At 32.1% G+C, this 6,046-nt stretch overlaps 2 protein-coding genes across 2 annotated transcripts; both read left to right on the top strand.

Moving 5' to 3' along the window:
* Positions 1–1,654: 1,654 nt before the first annotated feature.
* LOC141660308 (uncharacterized) lies at positions 1,655–4,578 on the top strand. The gene is made up of 7 exons (XM_074467284.1): positions 1,655–1,924; positions 2,986–3,171; positions 3,265–3,357; positions 3,449–3,631; positions 3,733–3,835; positions 3,928–4,113; positions 4,301–4,578. The coding sequence occupies exons 1-7, from the start codon at positions 1,706–1,708 to the stop codon at positions 4,576–4,578; spliced, it is 1,248 nt and encodes a 415-aa protein (XP_074323385.1). The 5' UTR covers positions 1,655–1,705.
* An 88-nt stretch (positions 4,579–4,666) lies between these two features.
* LOC141724438 (uncharacterized) lies at positions 4,667–5,482 on the top strand. Its single transcript, XM_074526595.1, has 3 exons — positions 4,667–4,969; positions 5,048–5,220; positions 5,308–5,482. The coding sequence occupies exons 1-3, from the start codon at positions 4,697–4,699 to the stop codon at positions 5,360–5,362; spliced, it is 501 nt and encodes a 166-aa protein (XP_074382696.1). The 5' UTR covers positions 4,667–4,696; the 3' UTR covers positions 5,363–5,482.
* The last annotated feature ends 564 nt before the right edge of the window (positions 5,483–6,046 follow it).

Below are 6,046 nucleotides of genomic sequence, written 5' to 3'. Positions count from 1 at the left end.
AAGAATTGCACGTTTGAAGATAATGAGGAGGAAATGAGAAGAGACTTTATTTTAGAAGTGTGGGTGATTATGGGCACAGGAGAGAAGTGCTCCATTAAAGATTTGGTATTGATGAGAAGTGCATCAAAAATGTTGGTGATGAGAAGGGCATCACAAAATTGAAGAGAAGTGTTTCAAAATAGTATTTTTAGGATTATTGGAAGTAAGGGGTGTGTTAGATTTATTCTTCAAATATTGTTTGGTTAAATATATTTAATTATTAGATATTTTAAATATTTAGTAATAGATTAATTATTAGAAACAAAATATTATTCTAGAATTATTTAACAGTGGGATAGTGGAGTAAATTATGAACATATAATTTATCCATTAATTAGTAGTGATTAGTTTTAATAGTGGTTAGTTTTAGTGTGTTTTGTAAAGCCTATATAATGGCTAATTTGTTTTTTTTTCTTTATACATGACATAAGTGAAAAAATAGTACAAGTTCTCTGAAAATGTAGGTGTTAATTTAACAATGCAACTCATGTATTAGCTTGTTTAGCTTTATCTTATAGGTCTAGTGTTACTTGGAACAATCATATGCCTAATGCTCATTCTGCTATTCTACCGGATTTGGAAAATTTGATGTAACTTCTCTGTTTTATAAAAGTTTCTTTCCATTCAAAAAATATATTTGGAAGTTTATGACATTCAAAAATCATGTCAATTACTATTGTTTTTCCTCAAACTTCCATATGTTTCTTAAGCTAAAACTCATGAAATCATCAAGAGACATTTATGCATTGTTGTTTTAATTCTCACTTGTACATTTAAACAAGAGACTCCAAAAGTGGTTGGGAGATAAGTAGGGATGATCTCAAAATTTCAGCTATATAGTGATTCATAACTTCTTATATTATCTATAAAGATGACAAAGTATGAATAATAGATCACAAGGGAGAGGAATATAAATTATGTAGAGGAAGATAAATTGATAGGGACACTCTTTTGTCTTTTATGTTTTATCTTGTATTCTCAGTTTATGATTATAATATATACATTAATTTTGAAAATATTAGTTAGCCAGTGTTCTTTAAATATTTTTAGATCACACAACACTCATTTCTTTAATAACATAATTTTAATAAGTTTGTAAATAGTGATTATCCAAAAATGTAAAATTTAAGTTTTTTTAAATGATTTATTCAAATAACATATTACATAATCAAATAATCTGAGTATAAACTTCATTTGAAATTCAAAAAATTAAATTTCAATAACTGTATCTGTACAATTTAATATTCATTATTCCAAATAGATTATATGTTCTTAAATATAATCTTAACTAATTTTTCCTAGATGTTGAAGAGATTTTGTGGAGGCCTTCCTAGCAAATTGTTTTGATAATAATTAGAATATTTACTAAAGGATGGAATAGATGTTTGGTTTTGTTTACATTACTCCAGCTATGTATTAATTTGAAAATATGTACCAAAATTTAGCGTGGAAGTATCAAAATCTTTTGGATTTTCAGCATCCAATATCAATAAGATTCTTGGAATAAATGTTTTGTTGTTCTTAAATTACACCTACCAACTACATAGAAAATAAGAAGAGAAGTGGCTATGTAAGTCGAGTCTCTTGCTCAACACACACACAAAGCACACAGACATTTGTGTAGAATACATAATTAAAGAGAGAAATATATTGAGCAAAATTTGATATGGCCTCATCAGAAAGTACAGATGAATATTATCAATGGCTACCAGATAGCAGACCTGATCCGTCGACGATCAGTACAGAAATTATGGCAGTAGCAGAAAAAGCAACTTGGAAGGAGGTTTTATTCAGAATACATCCCACATTGGACGAGCACGAGAAAAGAGCTGATATCATCCTGTTTCTTCAGGAAATTGTTACACAATCTTTTGATGGAATTCAGGTGATGATTTCCTTTTCAATTAATACATTTTTAAGGAGAAGATGTTATCGTGTTTGTTTTGTAATACAGCCATCTATTTAAAAATGATTTATATAGTTTTCTTTTGAATTGGTACTAACTTGAGGCAAAGCTTGAATGTATGCATGTCTTGTTCTCCTGTTTTTTTATGGTTTTATGGTGTATATTTTGTCGGAACTAACCTCTTAAATTCTGAGAATTCCTTAAAAGCATACTTCAAAATTAGGGTGTCTTAATATATTTTTTTAAAATTCGACGATTAATTGTTAGTTGGTACTGAAACCTCGTTTCTATACTTCCAAAATTCTTCACCTTCAGTAACATTAGGTAGAACACTATTACTTTGAGATTTTTGCTTGATGTCTAATTAAAAAAAAAAGACCATTCTACCTATATTTTAAGTTGTCAATAATTTATTTTCTTAATTTAATAAGCTTAATTATATATATCACCATTAAATTACTTGACAGAAAAAGTTTGCTAGTCTCCGTATTTATGTGTAATTTTTCATATATAATCTGCAGAATATGCAATGTTCTGGCACCGTAAAATATTGCACTCAGTTTACATAATTGCACTCATTTTACAACATAGTTGACTTTCATAAAAAATGTTTAATTAAAAACAATCTAAGAAGCAAGGATACGGGTGCGGGCATGCGGGTGTGTAATGCGGGATACATGAATTCGGTAAATAAAATAATTTGGAGATTCCAGTGCGGGGTATACGGCACATATATTTATTATAAATATATATGTGATGTTATGAATGATGAAATCTATAAACAAAACTAAAAGTTCTATGCAAATTGTATCAAATACATGATATAAGCATCTATAACATACGACTTTAAACTAAAACTACTTATATATGTAGTATAAATATTAAAAAATATGTATTGTAATTGAGAATTTTGAACATTGGAATATGCCAAGAATCCGAGTATCCGATACGGGGGTGCGTGAGGATACGGGAATTCGTTGGGTGACCGAAGAATCCCTGCTTCCTAGAAAACAACTAATTTTTATTATTTGGTTTTATAGGCTTTCCCATACGGTTCAGTGCCACTTAAGACATATCTTGGGGATGGTGATATAGATTTCACAGTGATTTGTAAACCTGAAGACAAAGCTTATGTGGCGGAAGGCATGTACGCTATTCTTAAGTATGAGGAACAGAATATGTATGCAGAATACAGAGTAAAAGAAACAAAGATGATCGGTGCTGAGGTTCTAATTTTTTTTTTTCTTTTCAATTTGGAATATTCTTCGATTCTGCATTTCACTATCTCAATACATTATGTTTCTTTGATGGGCATGCAGGTTAAACTTGTGAGATGTAAAATAGAAAATGTTCCAATTGACATATCCTTTAATCAGTTGGGTGGACTTTCTACTGTATGTTTTCTGGAAAAGGTATTTCCTTGGCCTTTTATTTTATGTAACAGTATTAAGTTTATTTTATATAATTAAACTTTGGCGTAGTTATGATTTAATTGTAATGCAGGTCGATCACCTTATTAACAGGAATCATCTTTTTAAGCGAAGTGTTTTGCTCATCAAAGCCTGGTGCCATTATGAATGTCGTATCCTTGGAGCGTATCATGGTTTACTGGCTACATATGCTTTGGAGGCTTTGATCTTATTCATAATCCAGCTGTTTGGTTCATCTTTAAATGGACCTTTAGCGGTAGTCCTTTTTTGGAATAGTTCAGATGTAGTATATATGTGGCTATGTTTTTATTTACGCATTGTATGAGCATTCTATACTATATGTTTACCACTGTGCAGGTACTATATCGATTTTTGGATTACTATGGAAAATTTGATTGGGATAACTACTGCATCAGTTTGGATGGTCCAGTTCATACATCTTTCCTTCCGGACTTAGTTGGTAAACACTATGCGCTAATGAGTTTATCTTTAAATGTTTCAAGTAGTAAGGTTGTTGTAGACGCAATGAAATTCTTTGGTCTGTACATGCAGTTACTGATAGAGGGAATGGTGGAGAGGACTTATTGCTTTCAGGAGAAAATTTGAGATTCTTTACCGACTTGTTTGCAGCTGCAAGTTGTATCAATGATCAGGATATGCGGATTTTCGGTCTCATGTATCTTAATATAGTTGATCCAGTGAAAGAGAACAATAACCTAGGCCGCAGCATATACAAAGGTAAAATCACTTTATACACCATAATTCCTTTGTGTGGTCTCTGGTATTGTTAATACATTAAAAAAATATCGTAAGAGCTCGCTAACAACTCCCAAACGTTTTTTCTCAAAGAGAGTTTATCGACTAATTAAATTTTATATTTGTCATCCCGTTTCTACTGAATAATATATATGTGGGTTCATTTTAGCAAATGCTATGAGAATAAAAGCAGCATTCAATTATGGTGCTCGCAACCTGGGTCGTATTCTTCAGTTGCCATCCGAATATATTTCAGATGAGATTAAAATGTTCTTTGAGTGCACCTTAATGTGGCATAGAGGCAGTGTTGCTGTACCTGAAAGTTTACCACCTTTACCATTTTCATTTTCTGAGGAAGATTTTCAGTTGAAGTCAGTAGATGGTGACAATGATGTTGCTGATACTATGCCAGATGAGGAAGGTAAATTTACTTCCATAAAAAGATGATTGTAATATAGCACTTTCATTTTAAATGTTGTTAGAAACTTGTAACCATTTTCTTTCAGGAGCTTGGCTTTCCAGTGATGTGAGTAACTCTCTATCAGCTAGCTCTCTTAGTGAATATATGGACATGGAAGCTGTTGAAAACTCAGACTTGGTAGATCTCACCGGAGATTATGAAAGTTTAGCCAGAGGTTTAATACACGGTCGGTGTACTCTTGGGTATTCTGCAACAATTCCTGCATTAAGTACTCCTCCCCCAACTGTCGCCCAGTTTCAGGAACTGCTGAGGAACAGTGCGCAATGGAATATGGAGGGAAATTCTGCAGTTGTGGGACAATTTGTATACACTGGACATAGTCGTTCACGTGGAACAGGCACTTACATCCCGCAAATCGTAAGAACACATCTTTTTACTCTGCCACTGTGCTTAAATGTGCCTCATTTTAAGCTTAGACGACTTTTATTTGTGTAGGAGTACTCTACTTCATTCAGGGAGAGGTCCTCCCGTCGAAGACTGGTAAATCTAATGCGAGGGCCTTCTGGAGAGTCCCGTCGAAACAGGGACAATAATATTCAAACATCAGATACGTTTTATCCAGGGCCGTCCCAGGGTGACAATACTCAAGGAAATGATGTTGAAGAAAGGTATGTATGTTTACCAGATGTTCTATATGTTTGGAGTTATAAAAAAATGATGCTCAAACTTCTCTATTTTATTTTGATATACTCCAGGACGCCGGATTCGATAAACCTCAACAGCGAATATGACTTTCCTCCTCTAAATTAGTTCATAAATCCTACATTCACCCAAAGATTAATGACATATAGATATGATATTGGATTTAGAATTATTCTAGTTATGTACTTTGTGAGCGCTCTGCATTTTTTGCTCTCATTGAAATCATTTGTGCTGGTGGAACTTTTTGGTTTCTGGTTTTAGTAAAGTATCAATTACTGTCTCATTTTAATTATGTTTTTACAATTTAATTGTTTTTTCAAAATAGTTGACCTTATACTCTCTTTAAAAAATTATATTTTTCATGCAATATAAATTTTAATAGTGATAGTTCTGTAAAACCGTTACCCCTAGACTTTAATGTAATATTTTAATAATTTTTCACGTCATACTTTAACTATAGCTGTCACACCCCCTTCTTAAAATAGAAGGGAAATATTACTTAAAATCCATAAACCTGCAAACAGAGCACTAATATATTTCTAACAATAATTAAACAGTCTAAATCTCCAAAATAATATTAAATCTCCAAAATGTCTAAACCAAATATATAAATGCTGAAATCTCTAATAAGTTATTATGTCTGAATAATGATAGAAGTCTGAAATCCTAAGAACGAAATAAAGGGAGCTCTCCATCACACAGTCCCAGATCCCCCTAAGCACCTGCCAGAAAAAAAATACGGCATGAGCCAAACGCCCAGTACGGATTTGGAATACAATTTATAAAACAAAA

Source organism: Apium graveolens, chromosome 5 (assembly GCF_009905375.1).
Source record: "Apium graveolens cultivar Ventura chromosome 5, ASM990537v1, whole genome shotgun sequence".
NCBI lineage: Eukaryota > Viridiplantae > Streptophyta > Magnoliopsida > Apiales > Apiaceae > Apium > Apium graveolens.
This window is presented reverse-complemented; position numbering and strand designations above follow the sequence as displayed.